Here is a 24,051-nt window from a genome sequence, read left to right as displayed (position 1 = left end):
TGATGCGAGAAATAACTATTATTAGGTAAAATCTTGCAAATCTTGTATAATGATACTTGTAACAATGAGGTATAATCTTCTAAGCGTGGCAACTCTACAGACGATCCAGCCACACGGACATCCTAACATCGTGATAATTAGAGACAAAGCGGGTGAATTGTAATGTTATCATACAGGGTCATTCAAGAGAAATGATTTTTTTAAAAACCTAATTATGCATAGAAAATAAAACAATTATGTAAAATCCTTTATATATTTGGAAAACCTATTATGAGACATTTATGTTTTAAATATCTAAAAATGATTATTTCAACAAATTATGCCCTAAAAACCGGTTTTTCCAAAGGCCTTTTTTTCGAAGATTTATGGATTTAAGGGGTGTTAAAAAAATACACACATTTTTAAAATTCAAATTTCGTGGCTTGTGTTAATAGTAGAAAAATGGGATCATATGAAGGAAATGAAGTCATTCCTAAAAAGGACAGAAATTCCCTTCCAAAAAGGACAGAAATCATCTTCCTTTTTCTCAGATATCTCAAATATGGACAAAAATCACTCTCCTTTTTCTTACATATCTGAAAAAGAGGATAAAAATCACCTTCCTAAATCTCACTTATTCTTCCTAATTCTAAGAAAATTAACCCAATACCTCCATGTTCTTCCTTATTCTCAGATAATCTACCTTATTCTAAGAAATTCTTCCTTGTCCTTACAAATTCTCCCTTATTCTCAGATAACCTACCTTATTCTAAGAAATTCTTCCTTATTCTAAGAAAATCTACCATATTCTAAGACATTCTTCCTTAATCTAAGAAAATCTACCTTATTCTAAGACATTCTTCCTTATTCTAAGAAATTCCTCCTAATTCTATGAAAATCTTCCTTATCATAAGACATTCTTCCTTATTCTTAGAAAATCTACCTTATTCTAAGACATTCTTCCTTATTCTAAGAAATTCTTAGTTATTCTAATAAGATCTACCATATTCTAAGAAATACTTCCTAATTCTACAAAAATCTACCTTATTATAAGACATTCTTCCTTATTCTAAGAAAATCTACCTTATTCTAAGACATTCTTCCTTATTCTAAGAAATTCTTAGTTATTCTAATAAGATCTACCTTATTCTAAGAAATACTTCCTAATTCTATGAAAATCTACCTTATTCTAAGACATTCTTGCTTATTCTAAGAAATTCTTCCTTATTCTAATAAGATCTACCTTATTCTAAGAAATACTTCCTATTTCTATGAAAATCTACCTTATTATAAGACATTCTTCCTTATTCTAAGAAAATCTACCTTATTCTAAGACATTCTTCCTTATTCTAAGAAAATCTACCTTATTCTAAGACATTCTTCCTTATTCTAAGAAAATCTACCTTATTATAAGACATTCTTCCTTTTCCTTACTAATTCTCTCTTATTTTCAGATAACATAGCTTATTCTATGAAGTTCTTCCTTAATTCCCCTAATTCTTCCTTTTTCTCAGATAATTTTCCTAATTTATATTGGGATATCATAACTGAAATAGAGGTATAGAGAATATATAAATTCTGCCTTTTCACCTTCCTTATTCTCTCAAAATCTTGGTTTTTCTCACATATATTTCCTTATGTTTATTGGGATATCAGAACATGTGTAGGATAAGTTTGGGTTGTATCTTTTGACCTGAAATATTTGTTTGTACTTTAGAGGTGGAATGATCATAAAGTACATTTTAATAGGAGAAACCCCAGTCTGTAAAACACACTAGCTGTATCAATAATCTGTTCTACTTGCCAACTGATACAAATATTAGACCAAAATGGAAAATCATCCCTCCCCCCCCAAAAAAAAAATTTTCTTTACAATAATAAAATAAAAACCCAGGCAGAGAGTCAGATATTTGTATATAATGAAAAGTATAACCCCCCCCCCCCTCAAATGGTTGGCAACTTAATTTTCAGTCTGTCTATAAATCAGCTGATAATTATGTAATGGATGCAAGGGCGTACTATGAATTTGTACTATTTGGGGTATAAAGAAAGTTTTTGTTGTTCTCTCCAGAAATATTTAAATTAAACTTTTTTAACAGTGATCATCATTTATCTTTATATAACACGATAGCAATGTGTAAAATTATGCAGAATAGCAATTATTTATCGATAATGAACTAAGATTGCACATAAAAACATTAAAATATACAAGACTGGAGTTACGTAAGATTAGAATTATGTAAATTACAAATCATGTAAACTGTACAAAAAATATTATTAGTATAGTATTTATCTATCTATCTACCCTCCCCCACCCCACCCAATCGCTAATGTTAAATTGTATATTTTCTTTTAAAAATGTGAATGTTTTCTTTAACCTTAAAGTCTGTACGATACATAATTTAAATACTGACTTAACTTATAGTTGAAAAATTGAACACATAATCTTATCCCTTTAGATCCCTGAGACTTCAAAGTGGTCGAAGCAAAGGTTTTCTATAATTAGGCCAGGGTTGGTCCGTCTGTATGTAACAGTTAGCTTTTTTCGTTAATTTAAACAGTTAAAATTGTTTTATCAATTTTAAACTTGGCATGATGATTCCTTTAACAATGAGGTCCTTCTGATTTCAGAGCTTCATTTTTATGGATATTGTCATTCTTTTTAAAAAGCGAAGCTTTTCTATAATTAGAGTTGGACCGTCCATCCGTCCGTCCGTCCGTCCGTCCGTCCGTCCGTCCGTCCGTACTTCTGAGAGAGATAGCTTTTTTCATTAATTTAGGCATGTTAGAATTATCCTGTCGATTTCATGGTGATTCCTTTAGTAGTTAGGTATGATTAAGAAAGCGTAGCAACTCTATAATCATTACCAGAATGTCCGTACGTCCATTTTAAACATGTTGGTTCTTTACTTTTTTAACAACAAATTTTTATGTGATCTAATAATCCGATTGTTATAATTTGTTGGTATAGTGATTCCTGGGACAACAAAGTACAATATTATAAGCAAAGCTACTCTATAATCAAGTCCAAAAAAATTAAATATGTCCATAAACATTATCCTCTATCAAGAAGTTTTTCCAACAAATTTACTCACAATTTTGCTTTGACTCCTTTTTTTATATTCTGATTATTCAGTTCTGACACTAAACATGTGTTAGTGTCCGTTTGACCTACCGTTTTAGAGCTTCGCTTTTATGGATGCTGTCATCCATGTTTAATTTTGTTTATACTTTTATTATTTCAGGGAGAGAGGGGACAATGGTCTGTTTATTACACTAGTCCCCAAAGTTTTATAATTTGTAAGTTTATACAACTTTACGCACTTGAGTGAATTTTTATTGGTTGGTTAATTAAGTGTTCAGACGTTTCAACCATTAATTTTAATCTATAGAAGGGATAATTTTGTGCATCATCATTGGGGATGTACGCGCTACCGTGGTTCAAAAAGTATTACATAAACAGAGAATATTGGTGTTTGCAGAGAGAGAGAGAGAAAGGGGACATTGGGCTGTTAATTACACAAGTCCAAAAATATTTACAATAACATTTTCTTATTAGTTGGCTTAACAACTGTGTGGACTTTTAATAAATTTTAATTGGTTGGTGTATTAAGTTGAGTGTCCAAATGTTTGTAATTGTAATCTACAGAAGGGGTAATTTTGTGTTTTAACATTGAGATTTACATAATTTTATTAGCCATTATCTTATCCCATTAGATCCCTGGGTATTATCAATTAACTCAAACGCCATGTCCAACAAACCAAAATAACTGCCCAAACACCCGAGGTATTAGGTTAAGTAACACTAACACCCATCACACAACCACCATTTTGATTGCAAAACCTTTGTCGGAGAAGTCCTAAATGGGATTGGTAATGAGTTGTGACTGTTTGGGGCCAAGGCATTCTACATACTTTAACTATTAATGCCTTTAGTTTTTATGCTGGTTAATTTGATTTTAAAGTTGTTTCTTCTCTGATTTTTCCAGGGATAATACAATGGCCGTTAAATTGATGTACAACCCAATGATGATACACAAAATTACTCCTTAAAAATTTGTGGTTGAAACGTTTGAACACAAAAATCAAAGAATCAAAATTCACTATATTCCACAAGGTAATAAGCCAACGAATAAGAATCATTATAATAAAACTTTAGGGACTATTATTAAACAGCCCATTGTACCCTCTTTCTCTAAGTAATTTCTCTTGGGAGAGTGGGGGTACCTTCCCCAATTTATGCAAAGGAGAACCAGAAATTGGTCTAGCAGTTAGCGAGATCTTTCGATATACATACATAATCACAGGTATTGACAGATATACACAAACACACAATGTTAATTTTGAATATTGACTAGTAGTTGCGCTCCTCAAGGCCTTTAAGGGGTGAGGTCAACCCACAACCCTTATTTTAGTTTTAAAAAGTATGACAACATCCATAAAACCGAAGCTCTAAAACGGCGGGAAAGAAGAACATTAAAACTTTAGAGTGTCAGAACTAAATAATCCGACTATAAATGTGTTACTGTAAAAATGTTTAAACTGTTAAATACAGGATACTGTTTATATATACGTACTTTTTTATTAGGATTTGATTAGAGAGATGCCTTGCATATGATATTGTACCTTGTTGTCCTAGGAATCATTATTCCCAAAGTATGATGAATAGGATAATTATCCTATTATATAAAGATGTAACTCTTTTTATACATTTTAATTGGAACCGATGATCTGTTTAATAGTGAAACAATTGTCTTCCATTAATAAAATGTTAAAAAATAACCCATGTTACATATATAAATAAATCCTTATAATAAAGTAACAGGATGTCTCTGTGTTTGTAAGTTTGTACAGAAGGATCTTGCTAACCGCTGAACCGATCGGGTTCTCCTTAACAGGGTAGCTTCTCATATGTCCCGGGAAAAAACATAACTAACACAATCTATCAGCGAAAAAATATTTTTGGTAAATAGTTGATTTTAAAATAGATTGATAAGAGAAAAAAAATTACGTGTCCCTAGAGGCCTCTAGGGGCGTAGCCGCTAGTCCTATTATATAACCGCTGAACCGATATTGTTCTCCTTTACAGTGAAGCTTCTTATAGGTCCTGGGAAGGTTTTAAACTATTTTTCGAGAGTGTGTCCTAACCTCCCTCTCCCACTAAAAAATTATTTTTATAACTCTTTATAAACTCAAATTTAAAATAGGATGAGGTCGACTTTTCCTTCTCCTACCAGTGCAGTGCCACTAGAGGCTTCTAGGGGCGTAGCCTCTAGTTAATGTTTTCCTGCTGGGTAGGTGCGAAAATTTGTGATCCGTTCTGCTGGGTAAGTAATAGAAGATGTAATTATACCTCTGGGGGCAAAGCCCCTAGAGGCTAGGGGCGAAGCCACTAGTATTATATAAAGTAGTAAGCTTTTTTGGGTCTGTAACAAAGGATCTTGCTAACCGCTGAACCGATTAGGTTCTCCATTGTAGAGAACCTTCCAATAGGTCCCGGGATGGTTTTAGGCTATTTTATATTTAAGCCTTGGAATGGTTTTAGGCTATTTTTCTTCCACCTCCTTACCCCTCAACAGAAAGAGTCTACTAGATGCCAGGGGCGCAGCCGCTATTCCAATTATATAAAGTAAAGAAGGATATCGCTAACCGCTGAACCGATTAGGTTCTCCACTGTAGAGAACCTTCTCATAGGTCCCGGGATGGTTTTAGGCTATTTTATATTTAAGCCTTGGAATGGTTTTAGGCTATTTTTCTTCCACCTCCTTACCCCTCAACAGAAAGAGTCTACTAGATGCCAGGGGCGCAGCCGCTATTCCAATTATATAAAGTAAAGAAGGATATCGCTAACCGCTGAACCGATTAGGTTCTCCATTGTAGAGAACCTTTACATAGGTACAGGATGGTTTTAGGCAAATTTTTTATTTTAATTTAAGTCTAGGGATGGTTTTAGTCTATTCTGCTCTTTTCTACCCATTGAAATACAAAGCCACCAAAGGCTAGGGACGCAGCCGCTAGTTTCATACAAAAAGTTGTAAAAAATCCGCATGTTTTGAATGTCTAAATAAACGAAAAAAGCTAACACATGGACGGAACGACCCTAATTATAGAAAACCTTTGCTTCCGTATGCAGTTTATGGGGTGGATGATATGTGAAAACCAGTCTTCAAGATCTAAGGGATAAGATAATGGCCGGTAAAATGATTTTAATTTCCAAGTTTAATTAATTAATTACAACTTTCTATTTATTTTTTTTCTATTGTCTATTTATTAAACTTTTCCCCCCCTTGTTAAATAGTAAAACTTCAATGTACGCCCTTGAATTGATTTCATAATTATCAGCTGTTTGGGTTCAATCACTTCCGGCGAAAAAAATAAGTTGCCAACCTTCTATAGAGTTTGTACCACATAAATAGGAATGTGAAAAAAAAACATTACATTGGTTGAGACTAGCAGCTACGCCACTAGAGGCTTCCATGGACACTTAGGGTAATTAATCAAATAAAAATATCTGACTCTAAGCCTGGTATTTTATTTTTGACAAGGAAATTAATTTTTTTCTGATGGGTAGAGTAGGAACTTTTTCTTTAAGCAATTTCTCTTGGGAGCCAAGACAAACATCCTGTTACTTTTATAAAAGGATTGATAATTACTTATAGTTATTGAAGAAAATATCAGTAAAATATACAATATATTTAAATTTGTTTTGAAATTATTACTTTTTTGGTCTTGGTCTAATATTTGTATGTGTTGGCTAGTGAAGGATTATAAAGACTCCTGTTCTTATTTTCTGCTATCCTGTTATTATAAGGTTTATTTCTCAGTAAAATTATGTTAATATTATCAATAATTTTATGAATAAAAACATAAACACTAAATGTCAAAAGATACAACCAAAAAAATACTGAATGTACTATTATTTCTTAAGATAATTTCATATTTGTTTTACAGACTGGGGTTCCTTCTAATAAAATGTATTTTATGATCATTCCACCTCTAAAGTACAAACAAATATTTCAGGTCAAAAGATACAACCCAAACTTATCCTACACATGTTCTGATATCCCAATAAACATAAGGAAATATATGTGAGAAAAACCAAGATTTTGAGAGAATAAGGAAGGTGAAAAGGCAGAATTTATATATTCTCTATACCTCTATTTCAGTTATGATATCCCAATATAAATTAGGAAAATTATCTGAGAAAAAGGAAGAATTAGGGGAATTAAGGAAGAACTTCATAGTATAAGCTAGGTTATCTGAAAATAAGAGAGAATTAGTAAGGAAAAGGAAGAATTACTTAGAATAAGCTAGATTTTCTTAGAATAAGGAAGAATGTCTTAGAATAAGGTAGATTTTCTTAGAATAAGGAAGAATGTCTTAGAATAAGGTAGATTTTCATAAAATTAGGAAGTATTTCTTAGAATAAGGTAGATATTATTAGAATAAGGAAGAATTTCTTAGAATAAGCAAGAATGTCTTAGAATAAGGTAGATTTTCTTAGAATAAGGAAGAATGTCTCAGAATAAGGTAGATTTTCTTAGAATAAGGAAGAATGTCTTATAGTAAGGTAGATCTTATTAGAATAAGGTAGATTTTCTCAGAATAAGGAAGAATGTCTTATAATAAGGTAGATTTTCATAGAATTAGGAAGTATTTCTTAGAATAAGGTAGATCTTATTAGAATAAGGAAGAATTTCTTAGAATAAGGAAGAATGTCTTAGAATAAGGTAGATTTTCTTAGAATTAGGAAGAATGTCTTAGAATAAGGTAGATTTTCTTAGAATAAGGAAGAATGTCTTATAATAAGGTAGATCTTATTAGAATAAGGTAGATTTTTTTCAGAATAAGGAAGAATGTCTTATAATAAGGTAGATTTTCATAGAATTAGGAAGTATTTCTTAGAATAAGGTAGATCTTATTAGAATAATGAAGAATTTCTTAGAATAAGGAAGAATGTCTTAGAATAAGGTAGATTTTCTTAGAATAAGGAAGAATGTCTTAGAATAAGGTAGATTTTCTTAGAATAAGGAAGAATGTCTTATAATAAGGTAGATTTTCATAGAATTAGGAAGTATTTCTTAGAATAAGGAAGAATTTGAGGGAATAAGGTAGATTTTCTTAGAATAAGGAAGAATTTGCTAGAATAAGGTAGGTCTTCTTAGAATAAGGGAGAATTTGTGTAATTAAGGTAGAATTTCTGAGAATAAGTGAGAATTTGGGTAAATAAGGTAGATTTATTAAGCATAGTTGTAATGTGAGGAAAAGGAAGAATTTCTAAGAATTAGGAAGAATTTGTAAGATGGTGGACAGAGGACACCTTCCTTTAGTGAGAATTTGTAAGATAGTGGACAGAAATCACCTTCCTTACTGAGAATTTGTAAGAAAAAGGAAAGTAAACAGCCTTCCTATACCCAAGGAAGGGAATTTCTGTCCTTTTTAGGAATGACTTCATTTTCTTCATATGATCCGAAAAATGTTATGCATATCGTTAGAATCGTCATAAGCTCTAGTTTTTGAAAATATACGACCCGTTTTTGTGCTATTTGTAGTTTAGGAGCTACGTTGAAAAATGTGAGGAAAAGGATGAAAAGTTTTAAGTAATTGGAACATTTTACCACGTAGCTCCTATACTATACGTAGCACTGGAATGGTTCTTAAATATTAAGAAACTAGAGCCTATGACGATTCTAACGTTATGCATAACATTTTTCTACTATTAACACAAGCCACGTAATTTGAATTTTAAAAATGTGTGTATTTTTTTAACACCCCTTAAATCCACAAATCTTCGAAAAAAAGGCCTTTGGAAAAACCGGTTTTTTGGGCATAATTTGTTGAAATAATCATTTTTAAATATTTAAAACATAAATGTCTCATAATAGGTTTTCCAAATATATAAAGGATTTTACATAATTGTTTTATTTTCTATGCATAATTAGGTTTTTAAAAAAATCATTTCTCTTGAATGACCCTGTACAAAGTACTTGTTAAGAACTGACACCCCTACCAGCCCCCCCCCCCCCCCTCGTTATTTATAAATTTATTGAAACAAGGAAGAAGGGGTTATTTTTTTACCCCTTCGGGACATACATCTGCGGTGCCCCAAAAAAATACAAAAAAAACTATTCCTTTTTTTCCATTTATTAAGAAATAAGGGGGGGGGGGGGTTTATCGTTGCTCATAAGATAATTTATGTGTAAGAGGCAATTTATCCTCAAAATTAGAATTGCAGATACTCTATAGTTGTTCTTTTTTCTGATGTTTGAAATTTTTATCCTTGTTATATGATAAATAACAAAAACTAAAAGAATCGATATTAAATATAAAAAGAAGTTTTTGTTGATATTTTCTATTATCTTTGCTAAATAAACGTGAAAACATTTGTAAAAGGGTTTTCGTAGCTATTATAGATAAATATTTTCTTTAATCAAATTATATCAAAAATAATTTTTTGTATTATCATTTTTGCTTTTAAATTTTCTAATTAAATATTAATTTGTAAAGGGTTGTGCAAACAATCTGCTTTTTTGCTCAACCTTTTTTATCAATAGGTAAGCGTTACTTGCTTTAACTATATTATTATAGAAAAGTAAAAATCTGAATTGCACTATTTGTAGAGTATGCAATAAACTAAAGAGGAGATACGGAAAGTGTCATGTGTGACGTCATAAAAATAAGTCTAAAAAGGAAGGATGACAGGAGAAGATGGAAAGGAAACCTCTAAAAAAGAGATGGATTTAAACGTATTTTTATGACGTCAAACATGACACTCTCTGTATCTCGACTAAAAATATCTTTTTATATCTATTACTCTTTTTAGAGTAACTCTTTTCCACATTTATGTCAATACTCATTACGACAATTTTATGGAAGTCTAAGGGGGGGGGGGGGGGAGGGGGGCAATTGAGGATAATGAATTCTTCATCTACCTTGAAATACTCTTTGTCAGTTACAAACCCTGGAATAAAGTCTTGGTGAATATTTACAAATGTTTTCTAGACGATGCATTATGTACTTTTAAAGGTAAATGTACTTAAGAAAACATTATACAAAATCCTATGCGATTTTAGTTGACTTCTTACAACCCTTCATTTAGACCGTGTTTTTGGTATAGCTGAATATTTTATCTAAAACTACTATGCGTCTAGATCTATTATTTTTATGGCAGCATTAGATTGGTCATAGACATTACTTAAGCGTATTTTAACCAAAGAAATCCCCCCCCCCCCTTACAAAAAAATAATTCTATAATCTAGACTATTCCTCACTTACCAAGTTACCAGCATTACAATATATCATTAAAATTTCAATTACATTTTTAAAACAAACATTAAAAACAGTTGGAGAAACTTATTTTTTGTTTCATGTTCTAAAAAGTAATATTGTAGATGTCTTATTCTAACAGTTGTGATTTTACTGCTAGTGATAAAGGTGCTTTTGTAAGAAATTTAAAAATTTTATCTTTAAAATATATATTGTGAACTAAATATATAATATTTGGTTCTTCTAAATTCTTTTCAACAAAACAAGGATGAAAACATCCAAGTGAGGATAAGACAATGGACGAAAAATTGATATGATCTGCATTGTTCATCCCCAGTGATTGTAAACAACATTACCCCTAGTAAATAAAATGAAGTTCTTTATCGTGCCTATAAAAAAGGATTCATTTAAAACTTTGACCGAAAAATCCAGAATAACGTCATATTAAAATATTTGATTATTCTAACATGATTTCATTCGGGATACTTCAGCCAAAAGGTTTTAGATTTATCCCCTTTTACAGGCACTGTAAAGAGCTTCATTGTCTTTACTATTGGTTGAACCAACAAATAAAGTTATTATAAAAGTATCTTAAGTTTTTCATCCAGCAAATGAGAAAGCGTGTTTATAAAACTTTGGTTGCTAGTGTAATTTACAGTATCTCCCTTCAACTCAACATCCATAAAATCAAAGCTCGCTAAATCAGAAAATAAAAATATCAAAACTGTAGAGCTATTTCCTTGTCATTTGGAACCTGCATTTTAAAATCATGAAAATAGGATAATTAAATAACATATGACGCCAAAAAATCAACCAGTTAAAATGAAAGTAATATTTATAGAGTTTCTACACTTAATTTAAATACTTTATCCAATTGTATGTATACAAATTTTGTTCTATTCAAAATAGGTTTTTATTTATAAAAAAAATACTTTCTTCTTGAGAAAAAAAAGTTTTATTATGTGCGATTACTAATATTTATCAGGGATCTAAAGGGATAAGACAAAGGTCAATAAATTGTCGTATATCCCCATGATTATAAATTAGAAAAATTTAATTTGTAGTTAAAACGTTTGGACACTCAACTAAATGAACCAACCAATCAAATTTCAATAAAAGTTAATCCAACGAAAAAGAAAACGTAATATTAAAACTTTGGGTACTAGTATAATAAACAGCTCAATGTCCCAACCCTTCCTGGAGAGAAGAGTAAAGTAATGGACAACTATTAAACTTTAAAAAATATACAAGATATTAAACCCAGAACTAAATACATACAAAGCGTGGATAAACATTTTTATCGTCCATTGTTCTATCCCTAATAACCCTGTTTTCTTGGATGAGTTTTCTATCCTTTATAATATGAATATAAAACCCTATATAAAACTTTTTTATGCTTACACAGAAAATAAGAGACAAGTAAATTTAAAAAAAAATGATGACACCATCAAATTTATCGAGCGACAAAAAAGATCAATCGGAGAAAGCTAGTTATAAAGCAGATGTTTAGTTGTCATAAGAATCCTAATGAAAAAATCAGCAGATCTTCAACGGCAGAATAGAATATTAAATTTCCTTATAGCTTTACAGATTAACAGTGGAAATAAGAAAATAACAATGATGACAATATCCAATATCCATCATATTTAGACATATTTCCGCGGAAAGAAAAAGAAAAGATATAAATATCAGTTTTATATTATTATTTGTAGAAATTATCATAATACAATTCTATACATAAATTTTCAGTATGGATTAAAACCAGTTAGATAATATTAATATTAAGTTATTATATTTCTAGAAACTAAAAATGGAAGGAAAGATTTGTGTAATTACTGGTGCCAGCAAGGGCGTAGGCAGAGGTATTGTAAGGGTAAGCAAACCAATCTATATATCTATCTATCTATCTAACCCGTGACCGAGCCTTAACACGTTGTGCATCCGCTCGTCGTCGTTGAGGTGATAGGTTGGAATCTCGGCCCGACAAAGTGTCATAACTAAAGACGTTTAAAATGGCTAATACTGATTCTGTGTCTGGAGCGCGACATAAATGGTTAAAGTAGAAAAATGACTTGGCTCAAAAACAGGCGAAACTCATTACCATGCACATTTAGGAATTCTCAGACAAATGTCGTGCAATCAAAGGGTTGGTTGTCTGTCGAATATTACATAACCTTATATTCACCAGTGGGCGTTAGAGTATTGCATCCCACCACAAGCGGATAAAGTCCCTGGGTTCTCTAGATGATCACTTGAAAACGAAGGAAAATCCAGCCTTAATTGAAATCTATCTATCAAGCAACTGGCAGACAAAGAAGTATTCTTGGTACTGCTGGCAAGGGGGAAGTAGGATCTGTCTATCTATGTATCTATCTATCTAGCAACTGGCAGACAAAGGAGTATACCTGGTACTGCTGGCAAGAGGAAAGGAGGCTCTTGATGAGTTACTAGAAGAAGTTAAGGTATATACTATCTATTATTTTAAATTAAAAATGGGGAGGAGAAAATATCTAAGGATCCTAGATAGGTTTTAAGCTATTTCATGAAGAATTATTTTAAGTGTAGCTTCTTAAAAAATGATCTTAATGATAATGATATTTGCCTTTTCATGCAATGCAACATTCAAAAACACCCCCAGAGACTCCCTTTGTCAATTTAATATCAAACTCACTGTCATTACTATTGCATCTAATCGTCTTCGTTGGAATTTGAATAATTGTTTTTTTAGAGTGTTGGAGGAAAAGGAATGGCTATACCCTGCTCTATTTCTGACAGGTAACAGATTATAAATCCGCCTCCTAGAGCTGCTTTTTATTCAATACTAGTGGCTACGCCCCTAGAGATCTCTTGGGGCATTTGAGAGGAGGGGGAGACAACCCCTGTTTATTTTTAATTTTAGTTTTTGGGCGATTTCTATTGGAAGATTGGTGGTATCCTCCCTCCAAAATAGTTAAATAAAAACTTTCCAGGACCCATGAAATTCTATATATATATATATATATATATATATAGTAAAGAAGAACTACATCGGTTCAGCGGTTAACAAGATCCTTTAGTACACAAACATACATACAGACAGACATCCTGTTACTTTTGAATATGGTTTGCCCAGCAGCATTTCTGCCACCCTCATAAATACTTAGAACTGTTATTATACCCTTCTCAATATCTGACATGTAATTATCCTTTTCTCAAAAAAAAAACTTTTTATTTTTTCTAGAGAAATATTTGTGATATGTAATACTTTGATAATAGATTTATAACTTTAGATGGACTATCATTCACAATAATCCGTCAACCTTAAAAAAGATACGTAGCAGAAGAACAATTTTGCCTATATTTATATATATGCTTCTTTCAAATAATTCGAATAACGAAATTTTTAAACGGTTTTTTTCCAAATAACCTAAGAAATATTTTACCAGCCTTATTATTATATGTGTTTGTCACAATCAATACATAATTACTTGGATATTGCACCAATAATGTACTCCAATAAAGTGGATACTCCCAGCTTGCTAAAATAAAAATACTCACCATCCACCCCCTTACCTCATCACCTTCCCTACTACTGGATAAACGAACTGACTAATAAATAAGGCCCATATAAGCAACCAAAATTACCGACTAATTTTTCCCTGTCAATATATCAAGATTGTCGTACAAAAATCTCTACACTTTTAAATCAATAATATATTCTGATTTTCCCCCATTTATTTTGCTACTGGTCTTATTTGCTGAGTAAGAATCTAAATATTCTATATTTATTACTTGTTTGGATACTGTTATGAAATATTTTGTATGTTTGGTTAGATAATCATACTTTTAAAAATGCCTTTAAAAAGTCCATTATTTTAATATGACGTCTTTCGGGATACTATGATCAAAAGTTTTTTTAATTTATCCCCTTTTTTAATAGGCACTATGAAAAGCTTCATTATTAACAAACCAGGGAGATGGGGAACATTACCGATTACATTAATTTACAACCATTTCTCCCATCACCTCTCTCCCATCTACCAAATTAAGAATTATGGATCATGGAAAGAAAATGAAGTCGTGGATTTCACCGTATTTTCACAGCTTTTGATAGGTTATTTTAGGTTAGGTTATGTAAGGTTAATGTTAATGATTGCCCCGCAGTGTTAGTAAATAGGACCTACAGGGGATAAAAAAAGAAGAGCCTACTGTGAAAATACGACGAAACCCACTACTTCGTTTTCTTTCAATGGTCCAATTTTTAAGGGAAAGCTATTTTTATCTTTCATTATTCTTTTGATAAAAAAAAATATTTTGCTATATAACAAATTTATTCAGGGAGGGGATGAAAGCCATGGCCCAGAAGGTTTTTGATGAGGTTGGAGTGCCCGACTTTCTGGTTAACAATGCTGGCGCCTGGTCATTTCAGGACTTCTGTGACAAGTAAGTGTAGTGGACAAACCCGAAATACAGGCTAGCACCGCTCCTACTTAAGTTTATGCTCCTTGTTAAAATATGTAATATCTAAAAATTTTGTTGGTTTATTACTGGAAGGAATCCGTAATGTATTCGGTTTAACCCAACCAAATTTGTGTAAATATAGGGTTAAGCAGAACCTTAGAACCAAGATGCTGTGAGTATTGGTGCAAAAAATATGACGTAACAAAAAAAAATTAGCCAATGAGAGTCCACTACCATTGCCGCCATTGGTCAATAACGGCCTCTCATTGGCTAATTTTTTTTGTTACGTCATATTTTTTGCACCAATACTCACAGCATCTAGAACCAATTCTAGAAATATCTATTTATAGCCAATATAACCTAACCTAAAGGCTAAATTGTTTGTATATAAGATTAATTCAGAACTGTGCTTACCTATCTTCAATAAAAGTGTATATATTTTTAGCCTAATGTTATTGGGGTTTATGAGCACAGCTTCTCTATAACAACAGTCCGCAATTCCAAATGCAGCGGTACACAAGATTGATAGTTAGATATAGATAAATAGACATGTAGATAGATTGATAGATATAAAAAACCATGACAATTACCTTATTTTGAGACTAAATTGAAAATTAGGGGGATTTAGTTTTTGTTTGTTTTTGTGCAAGTTTAGGTTAGGTAGTCTCGTAACATAGAAAAAAAACTAACCCTTAACCATTATTTTCTATTTACTTAAATAAATTAAAGAGTGAGGGCTTCAGTACTCGACAGGCACTTTGAGGATAAGCACTGAATGAATACATTCATATGAAATGAAGACGAAGAAAGTCTATCAAAAAAAACTCGGAAGTCATAAAAATTAGTAATGATAAGTGGAGGAGTGGGAAAGAAAACTCCTAAAAAGAGATGGATAATCCCTCATTTTTATGACGTCACATTGAGCGACTTTCTTCGTCTTCTATGAAATATTTATTTCAGTGATTATGAGAGCTGGGATTGGATGATTGATGTAAACATCAGAGGCCATCTCAATGCTATCAGTAAGTGAATCAATTCAATTTAATCATTGATCAGTTGCATATATGTATTGTATTCTATAGATAGATAAGAGTTGATTGGTTTATTTTGTTTTGATTGATTCTTTTTTTTATGTTTAATTACACTTCTTATAGCAAAGCTATTCTTGAGCTGACCAAAACTAAATATGTACGTCCATTTCAATGTGTCAATAGTACTTGTAAATTTATAAATTTTCAGATTTCACTTGAAATAATTAGAATTGTAACCATAATAAATCTATAAAAAATATATGTATAATCATTTAACTACCTGTATCTTCCTGTTGGGGCCTTCTTCATTTGCTAGCATACTACTTTCAGCTCTTTTAAAGTGACTTGGTTGTTTTACTATTCCCTATGCTATTGATTTTCAAAGACCATATCGAAAAACGGCACAAAGTCCACGGAGTGGGACATATAGTTATTTAACCGCTTCCCCTCTAGTGTTTTGATCTTATATGGTTGGCCATAATTATGATCTCAAATTTGGAATGCAGCAAAATCATAACAAAAAATCTAACCTAAACATTCTTACCTTAATAGATTTAAATGCAGATTGCTGTTTAAGGTGTGTTTTTGCCAGCGATGAAGAAGGAAAACAAGGGTCACATAATAAATATCACTAGTGACAGCGAGAGAGTTCCCTTCCCTGGTGTGGCTGTGTATACAGGTATTACATCACTAGTGACACAGAGAGAGAGTTCCCTTCCCTGGTGTAGCTGTGTATACAGGTATTACATCACTAGTGACACAGAGAGAGAGTTCCATTCCCTGGTGTGGCTGTATATACAGGTATTACATCACTAGTGACAGAGAGATAGTTTCAATCCTTGGTGTGGTTGTGTATACAGGTATTACATCACTAGTGACAGCGAGAGAGTTCCCTTCCCTGGTGTGGCTGTGTATACAGGTATTACATCACTAGTGACACAGAGAGAGAGTTCCATTCCCTGGTGTGGCTGTGTATACAGGTATTACATCACTAGTGACAGAGAGATAGTTTCAATCCTTGGTGTGGCTGTGTATACAGGTATTACATCACTAGTGACAGAGAGAGATAGTTCCCTTCCCTGGTGTGGCTGTGTATACAGGTATTACATCACTAGTGACAGAGAGAGAGAGTTCCCTTCCCTGGTGTGGCTGTGTATACAGGTATTACATCACTAGTGACAGAGAGAGAGTTCCCTTCCCTGGTGTGGCTGTGTATACAGGTATTACATCACTAGTGACAGAGAGAGAGTTCCCTTCCCTGGTGTGGCTGTGTATACAGGTATTACATCACTAGTGACAGCGAGAGAGTTCCCTTCCCTGGTGTGGCTGTGTATGCAGGTATTACATCACTAGTGACAGCGAGAGAGTTCCCTTCCCTGGTGTAGCTGTGTATACAGGTATTACATCACTAGTGACAGATAGATAGTTTCAATCCCTAGCCTGGTGTGGCTGTGTATACAGGTATTACATCACTAGTGACAGAGAGAGAGTTCCCTTCCCTGGTGTGGCTGTGTAACATATACAGGTATTACATCACTAGTGACACAGAGAGAGAGTTCCCTTCCCTGGTGTGGCTGTGTATACAGGTATTACATCACTAGTGACAGAGAGAGAGTTCCCTTCCCTGGTGTAGCTGTGTATACAGGTCCTTTTTTGAACAGTATATATGCTGTACAGTATTTAAGGTAAATAAACTTAAATAAATTTGTAAATTATTAAGGGACTAAGTTTTTTATGGATGGCTGTATGCAAGCCCTCAGAATGGAACTTAAGAATACAAAAATAAAGTAAGTTGATATTTGTTTATTGATCATTACAAGTGTTGAAACCTCTAGTTTTAATCCTTTTGATTTTTAACACATAAGGAATGTTCTTTGAAGCTTTTTTATTATGTTATATTATTGTTATATTATGTTAAGAATGGTATCATGTCTAAAAGATTGGTTTCTTTTTTAAATACTAGCGGTTGCGCCCCTAGCAATTAGGGGCTCTATATTGAGAGGGATATAGGGGCAGAAAATTGCCTAAAACCCAACCCAGGCTTATTTCCTATAAGGATCTATAGAAATCTTTATAGTAAATGAGAACCATATCGGTTCAGCAGTTAGAAAGATCCTTCGGTACAGACAATAAAGCTTACTACTTTATACAATAGGATCTCTGCTAGTTTTAGCTTTAGATCGCTCCAATCAATTTCCCTCGAATAAAAACCAGTTCAAAAATGTGATAAATAAACACATCTGTATTAATTTATCGTTCCTGTACTTTATCTACCTACTGAATACTGCATATGACTTAATTTTAGATTAATTTTTGTTGATTGTTTTAGGATAACAAACATTCTACCTGGATTCGTATGGACTGATGGACTAGAAAAGTAAGTAGTTCTATATAATCTTACTAGCGGCTTCGCCCCTAGCCTCTAGGGGCTTTGCCCCGTCCGAGATAGATAGCTTTTATTCGTTAATTTAGGTATGTTAGAATTGTCCTATCGATTTCAAATTTTGCATGATGATTCCTGTAGTAATTAAGTACGATTTAGAAAGCGTAGCATCTCTATAATCATTTAACAACAAATTTTTATGTGATCTAATTATCCGTTTGATTTGATCTGATTTTTGGTATATTGATTCCCGGGACAACAAAGAACAATATCTTAAGCAAAGCAACTCTATAATTAAGTCTAAAAAATGTAAGTAGGTTTATAAACATTATCCTGTATCAGGCAGTGTTTCAACAAATTTACTTACAATTTTGCTTCGACTTTTATATTCTGATTATTCAGTTTAGACACTATACAAGTGTTAATGTCCGTTTGTTCTACCGTTTCAGTGCTTCGCTTTTATGGATGTTTTCACCCTTGTTAAAAACCTAATTTGATGATTTTTTCAAAAAAATTTTAGGAGATTTTTCAACATATTACTTTTTTCATAAAAAAATACTAATTCAGATAGATAGATATTCTCCAATGTATGAATTATGGAGATAAAAGGACAATATAGATATATTAAATTAATATCGAATCAAGTTTAAATCAATTTGCCAAAACTTAAGCAAACTTTAGTGCACGTACTAATACAGCTAATTATTTAGATTAGCAAAATTAGAAAACATTTACAGTATGTTTTATTTTTATAAAACCCACTTACTTCTGTCAAAAATTGATTATTAATATTTTATTTTCTTCATTGACATGGAAAGTTTAAAATCAGAAAAAAATATTCTTTAGTTTTCAACAAATTATGCCTTATAAGCCGGCTTTTGAAAAAAAATACATGTTTGTTTGAACGGCAAAACTTTTATAGAATTATAAGATCTAAAAGTAAGTAAGGAAAAGTTGAAAATGATTATTAAGAAAGATTATTATCAAATACATAAAAAAGTCTATAAAGGAAAATGGCACATTTTAAAACAAATTAATTAAAGTTTTTATCAATGCAATTATATATTTAGAGGCTTATGAGTCTAAAATTATCAAAACTAGATTTTTTTATTTAAAACCAAAAGAAGATTTGTTTTGGGGATATATTTTGTATGTGATTAATTATTATGCTATTTATCTATCCTTTTATTCAGACCAATTCCCTATTTTTCTGATGAACTGAAATTTAATTTCCGAATGTGTACACAGTTTCCTCGGTGTTTAATCATCCTATCTCAATATTTACTACTAGCTAAAAAAGCTTCAAATTTCAAAAAAAAAAATCAAAATTTGAAAAATTAAAATTTTGAATGCATAATGTATAAATCGTTTATTCATTAATTTTTTTGGGGGGGAAGTTTGAATTTTTTTAGCTAGTAGTAAATATTGAGATATGATGAGGAAAAACCGAGGAAACTGTGCACACATTCGGAAATTAAATTTCAGTTCATCATTTTTCTAATTAAATTGTGTTAAAAGCTTTCATAAACATATTTCTCTTATACCAAGGATGACAGCATACATAAAGCAAAGCTCAAGTATATCACAAAATAGCGTAGCATTGTTTTTGATATAGAAAAAATAATTTTTTTCCAGCATGGCTCCCTCCGATTAATGTCTGCTGGATTAGAACAGGTTCTCAGCTATACTGAAAAATCATGTAGCCATTACCCTCAAGGCTAACAATATTGATTTTAATCTTATTCTTTTCAGTTTTATACCGTGGAAAGATGTCTATAATACGATGAGATAAATAATTATTAATATACCTCTAAACGATAATATTAAAACTGCTCCAGTTTAATATGCTTTATATGGACGTACTTAACTTGTAAGATACAATTATAGAGATGCTACAGCTATCTAAAAGGGTCTAGTCGTCCTACAGGTGTTAATTTTAATTTTTTAGCTTCTAAAAATATACCTTATAGTAGCAGGACTCTTCACACAAGATTTTAAAATATAATTAAGATGTCTTAATTTCCTAACATTTTTGTTATTAGAATGCACTCAGCTTTTACCAACAACGAAATTAATTCGAAAAAAAATCACAGAACCTATACGTTATTATCAGCTGTCGTTGGGGGGCAACACTAGAGGACGACCTATTTATCTGCCCCCCAAAAATTATTTTAGATTTATTTCGCTTGTTGGCTTTACCTTATTCCTGGGATGGACTGACTACGCACCTTATCTGTAGAAAATCTCAACCTTTATTAAAGTTTGTAAACATGATATAATATGATTTAAAATTAATTTATTAAGTTAGGTTCATGTAGGGTATTCCTCAGGGGGGACAAATATAGTCATGAGACCAGGGATCTAAAGGGATAAGACAATGATCGATAAATTAATGTACATCCCCAATGATGATACACAGAATTACCCCTCCTCTAGATTATAATTATTGGTTGAAACATTTGGACACTCAACTTAATGAACCAACCAATCAGAATTCAACAGTCCCGTAGAGCCAACGAAAAATAAAATGTTATTATAAAACTTTGGGGTCTAGTGTCCCCATCCTCATTGCCTGAGACAGACAAATACAGAGAATATTCTATCACGGTAATATTATAAAGAGAGTATGATATGAAAAAATATGGCCAATGACGATTTTAAAATCAAGATACTTAATTTTTCACCTAAACAAAATACTTCAAAATCTGTTGTTCATTCTAAACTTTTAAAGTTTAAGCCTATCATGCAAAGTAAGAAAGCAAAAATTTCTTAACACACAATAATTGAAATTTTTAAGTCCTTCAATAAAAAAGGAGGTAGTTGATCGATAGTAAAAACGTAGATTTATTGAAAACTCCATAATTTATTAAATTTAATATTCTTTGTTTATTGGCTGATTTTATTTTTTAGAACTCTGAGGGATCCTGTTCAAGCTAAAGCTATGAAGGAAATGGGCTTAGGAGATCCAGAGCTATTCATTGAGAAGAAGGTAAAATTTTATTTATGTGTGAATTTAACAAGGATGACAACATTCATAAGTAGCGAAGTACAAAAAAGCATCAAATGAAGAATTTTCATAATAAAGAAAAGAAAGAATAAAATATTTTTGAAGCATGACCGACTGACAGACAGTCAAAACTAAGTATAGACTAAAGGCACAAATATCAAAGGAATCTTTACTGAAAATTTCGTCTGTCTATCTTCAATAGAAGCCCTGAAAATCACAGTTCTACAAAAGCGTTACGTACTAACTAACTAATTAATGGACAGACAAAGTAAATTAAAAAGAAGCATCAATACTTTTCTGAAAAAAATGGATATGACTGCTTTATAGCCGGAAATACATCAAACTAAATTTTTTCGATTTCTAAAGATTTGAGACAGAAAAAAAACTATTGGGGAGCGGGGTGTTTTAACTACATTCTGTTTCTCACCATAGCTGACTATGGCTATTAAAAATGTACAAATATCACATATTTAAGAATTTATTTTTAAATCCCATTTTAATTTTTAAAGAAACGTGTGGTTTATTATAATCATAATTAGGTTCATAAAAAAACATTCAATAATATAGGAAGCATAGCTATTATGCAGTACTCCTGTCTTGAAAGCTCATTAGATTTTTTGATCCCCTGTTTTATCTCCTTGTTTCGAAGCTAAGCTACTTAATAAATGTTTGTGTCTGTCTATCATTTTTTACAGGCAACAATAAGGGTGTATTTTTCGTGCCCTAGGTATCCAAGCACTCACCGAAAAGGAAAAAAAGTCCCCATGAATTGTCAAATTTTTTTCACACCCCCATTATATTTGTGTGGCTTTTTAACCCTGAAACTCCCAATATTAGAGGAGTTTATAATTTTTTTGTGGATTGTGGACTCTTGTTAAGGAGTGTGTAATGGGGTGGAAAGCTGTGGTGTGTAACCCAGTAACCACCCTCCTTAATTTTGCCTTGAGGATAGATGGATACATCCCCCTGCTGCACGCCTCTGGTGATCTCCCTTTGCACATTAAAATGTCCTTGTTTTTTGAAAATCCGCCTACTTACCAAATATATATTTAACGTTTCATTGGAATTGAATGTTGATATGATATCAAATATTGCAATTTAATTTTGTAACAGACAAAATTTGCCAATTTATTTAGTTACTTAAATATAATTTATTTGGAATCGCTCTCTTATACGACTTTCATAAGTAGACCATTTAAGAGAATATATTAAGATAAGGATGACAAGATCCATGAAAGCGAAGCTCAACAAATGAGATAATAGAAAAAACAAAAATTCTTATTATAAGAGTAACAGCATTTAAATTATCATTTAGAAGTAGTTATTTTTTTAGACTAAAGCTTTGCTTGGTGAAATTATATCGTCTAAAAAATTATTTGCACGTATTATGTATTGCATAATTGACTAAATATAGCAATTTTCAGGTTGGACGGATAACTGCATCAGATTAACCATCTTGGAAAAAAATCTATTATTTTTTGTTAGGATCTGATGATTCAGCCTGAAGATTTGGGTGTCACCGTCTATGACGTCATGAAGGCAGGGGATAACTATTATGTCTATGATATGATGGTTAGGGATAAACTTCAGGTATATCTATCTATCTATCTATCTGTATGTATATCTATCTATCTATCTATCTGTATGTATATCTATCTATCTATCTGTCTGTATGTATATCTATCTATCTATCTGTATATGATACCATGAAGGCAGGGGATAACTATTATGTCTATGATATGATGGTTAGGGATAAACTTCAGGTATATCTATCTATCTATCTGTATGTATATCTATCTATCTATCTATCTGTATGTATATCTATCTATCTATCTGTATGTATATCTATCTATCTACCTGTATGTATATCTATCTAACTATCTATCTGTATGTATATCTATCTATCTATCTGTATGTACATATATCTATCTATCTATCTGTATGTATATCTATCTATCGGTATGTATATCTATCTATCTATCTGAATATCTATTTATCTAGAGGCCTCTGGGGGCAATTAAGGGGGGGGGAGTTTATACAAAAACTTTTTTTTTTGTGGGGGGGGTGTTAGTATTAGTTTTCTTTAGAGACGATTAATCTTGGGAGGATGGTATAATCATCTCCCTAAATAGTTATAAACCTTCCCAAGACCTATGAGAGTGAGAACCTTCGGTCAAACAGACAGACAGACACACAGACACGCACACACACACACACACAGACAGAGATACTGTTACTTTTATATAATATATTTCGCGTGCCTTTCATCTTATTATCTGTGAATATATATCTTATGTTGTACCTAATCAGTTTTGTATTCAGGAGATGATTTAAATGGACAATAATGCAAGCAATGTTCTCTATGGTTTTTTATTTATCATAGAGTTTAAATGTACTATTTTTAAACGCGACAAATTAATATATTTTATAAATATATTTTTAAGCTTTGCACTAAAATATTTGACAACATTTTTACATTTTCAAAATTCTTAATAGAATGAATAAAAAGTCAAATTTTTTAATAAAATGAAATACTAAACCTCCTAGATGTAAGGAAACATGACTAAATGTAATCTAATTTTAATTCTAAATGTATTATAATTGATATATCAGCATTAAAAATACATGTTTTCATATAGATGTCTGTTTTAAAAGCGAATCTTTTCTATAATTATGGTATGTACTTCCCTGATTAGAATATCACTAACCACAGTGTATTGATTTATAAACATTAGTAGTTTTCATCTATTAATTTATTAGTTAGGTTAGGTTATATTATATAAGATACTTGGGTTAGGGTACCGCAGTTATAGGCCCCGTATGGTTAGGGTCTCTTAATGACGGCATAGGAAAAAAACTCCCCCATACCCCAATACTTTAAAGTTATTTCAATTGCGCGAAGCTCTACATAGATCATGAGGAAGTTTTATGCTATTTTATTCTTT

At 31.7% G+C, this 24,051-nt stretch overlaps 1 protein-coding gene across 1 annotated transcript; it reads left to right on the top strand.

Annotated features, from left to right (window-relative positions):
* Positions 1–12,015: 12,015 nt before the first annotated feature.
* Positions 12,016–23,744, top strand: LOC145329660 (putative oxidoreductase SERP2049). Its single transcript, XM_080174002.1, has 11 exons — positions 12,016–12,118; positions 12,627–12,707; positions 12,974–13,020; positions 14,563–14,667; positions 15,646–15,707; positions 16,294–16,395; positions 17,437–17,503; positions 18,046–18,093; positions 21,010–21,088; positions 22,592–22,696; positions 23,429–23,744. Exons 1-11 carry the CDS (start codon positions 12,056–12,058, stop codon positions 23,438–23,440), a joined length of 771 nt encoding a protein of 256 aa, XP_080030128.1. The 5' UTR covers positions 12,016–12,055; the 3' UTR covers positions 23,441–23,744.
* The last annotated feature ends 307 nt before the right edge of the window (positions 23,745–24,051 follow it).

The sequence above is a fragment of the Acartia tonsa genome, chromosome 10 (genome assembly GCF_053477335.1).
Source record: "Acartia tonsa isolate MP-2025a chromosome 10, ASM5347733v1, whole genome shotgun sequence".
Classification (NCBI taxonomy): Eukaryota; Metazoa; Arthropoda; class Copepoda; order Calanoida; family Acartiidae; genus Acartia; species Acartia tonsa.
Note: the sequence above shows the minus strand (reverse complement) of the source record. Positions and strands in the feature narration are given on the sequence as shown.